At 42.9% G+C, this 2,147-nt stretch overlaps 1 protein-coding gene across 1 annotated transcript in view; it reads left to right on the top strand.

The window, feature by feature from the left end:
- TP63 (tumor protein p63) overlaps positions 1–2,147 on the top strand; it is a 240,328-nt gene that overhangs the window by 211,509 nt on the left and 26,672 nt on the right. The window contains exons 6-8 of the mRNA XM_004713461.2: positions 320–435; positions 1,513–1,622; positions 1,697–1,791. Of these exons, the coding sequence (XP_004713518.1) occupies positions 320–435; positions 1,513–1,622; positions 1,697–1,791 (321 nt within the window). The remainder of the gene's footprint in view (positions 1–319; positions 436–1,512; positions 1,623–1,696; positions 1,792–2,147) is intronic.

Below are 2,147 nucleotides of genomic sequence, written 5' to 3'. Positions count from 1 at the left end.
TTATGAGCCCTTGATCAATTATAAATTATTATTAGTTTCATATCTTACACCAGCCACTGTCTCCCTTCACTCATGTAGACATAAAGGCTGGCATTGTTAACATAAACCTCCAGAAACATCCTTTCAATCACTATCAAGGTTGAAATGTCCTCATGTATATGATATCTGACAACAGGATGTTTCTTTTTTTGAAGGATCATTTTTCCTTGGCAACACAAATCATTACTTGGACCCCCAACATGTTGCCCATGACTTTTCCTCTTGTCTTCTTTGTTTAGTAGGTCAAGAACTAACTCTTTTGCCTTTCTTTGCTTTGCAGGACAGATTGCGCCCCCTAGTCATTTGATTCGGGTAGAAGGGAACAGCCACGCCCAATATGTAGAAGACCCCATCACAGGACGACAGAGTGTCCTGGTACCTTATGAGCCACCCCAGGTAAGAAGAGAAGGACTGGGCAGACTGGAGGAAGTATGTGTTTCCTTGATAGGAAGTTCTTTGGTACTTTTTCTTCTCCTCTTTTCCCCATTCCACTGGTCTATCTCCTTCAAAACTCCTAGCTTTGTGCCAAATAAACTTGGTGACATGACTTTGTTCCCATATTCCTATTGTGAAAGCAAATGGCAATTAAATTGGTGATTGAGTTTAGACTTCTGAAAGTTCATGGAAAAATGGAGTGAAAAGATAATAGCATTTGGATTTTTTTTGTTTCCCCCATGAACTTTGTGAAGCCCCTTGAACATGACTGTGGTAACCAGAGCATTTGGCAGTTGGACACAGGTAGTGGCTGTGCACCGGTGCAGGATGGGAGAATTCTTATGTTAGAGTGCAAGTGGCAGAGCCCGAGAAGGGCTTCTTAGCTGATGTTTGAGTGAAACAGGTGGTAAAACTGGGAGGTACAGTGGTGTGATGAGAACATTGGAGTGTAAGAGTCTTTGGGCTTGTTAGATAGATTGCTATGTGAACCTCTGGCATATGACCCTCCCTCTAAGCTATGAGTGCTGCTTCCATAAATGATCACTTGGGTTGACGTGATCTATTTCTGTGAATCTGTCAAGATGCAATGTATTAATGGTAGAAGTATTCATTCAAATCTATGTCATACAGTTTTTGTTTGGATTTGATTTTTTTCCAAAAAAGGGAAACACATACTTGGAGCATTTCTACCCTCCTGGGTCATTCCGCAGCTCTCTTTGCCAATGATAATTTATGTCTGTGGTGTAGCCAATTGGGCACGGACCAGCTTGCCAATGAACAGGATCAAAAGCATTTATCTGTTACAGTCTGCCCCTCCCAATGCAGTGTCAAATGGTACAAGCCTTAGCTTTAAGGTCTCCCATGCCCGCCTGAGGGATGAACTGTACAGGATCTATAATGGGTTTCAAGAGCTTGCCTGGACACAAAAAGAGGACTATCCCTTCTTCAGAAGTAGAGTGATTTTAAAAGGCAAGGACTTAGAAGGAAATGCATTCGTCCAAACCATTGTTAACACGCTCTCTTTTCCCTTGTGTGCAGGTTGGCACTGAATTCACAACCGTCTTATACAATTTCATGTGTAATAGCAGTTGTGTTGGAGGGATGAACCGCAGGCCGATTTTAATCATTGTTACGCTGGAAACCAGAGAGTAAGTGGCGTTCACAGTAAGCCTGGGCAGAGGGCACCAGTGGAGTCCTTTTTGCTTTCTCCTTAACTTTGCAGGCACAGCAGGGCTCCCTGTGATTCTGTCCTTTGTGCTGTAAATCTCGGCTGCAAACACACCCAGAAAAGATCTATAGAAATGGAGACAGAAGAGGGTGGGCAAAGGGAGGGGGGCAGAAAAAGCACTGGATTGGTGTGCAAGTTGCTTCATACTTGAATTCTTGACATTTGACTGGAATTGTTTCTGATTAGACAGTGTTTGTTTTCATGTGGCCCCCAAGGCATTTCACAGTTTCTTTGAATAAGTCTGGGCTGCTGGAGGGGATTTTTTCCTGAGACATCCACTGGCTTAACTCAAGTTTCCTTCAAAATAAGAAGCTAAATACAGCTGTTCAGTTAATGGCTTGGAGGTTCTTTGCAGAACAAATGGAATGTTATTTACTAATATTGCTTGTGGCATCTCAGTACTTTCGTGTCCTGCCAAGTACTTTGGGGTCCTTCCTCAAAGCTG

The sequence above is a fragment of the Echinops telfairi genome, unplaced genomic scaffold, assembly GCF_000313985.2.
Source record: "Echinops telfairi isolate 266 unplaced genomic scaffold, ASM31398v2 ScPeMD7_7407;HRSCAF=8445, whole genome shotgun sequence".
Lineage (NCBI taxonomy): Eukaryota > Metazoa > Chordata > Mammalia > Afrosoricida > Tenrecidae > Echinops > Echinops telfairi.
Note: the sequence above shows the minus strand (reverse complement) of the source record. Positions and strands in the feature narration are given on the sequence as shown.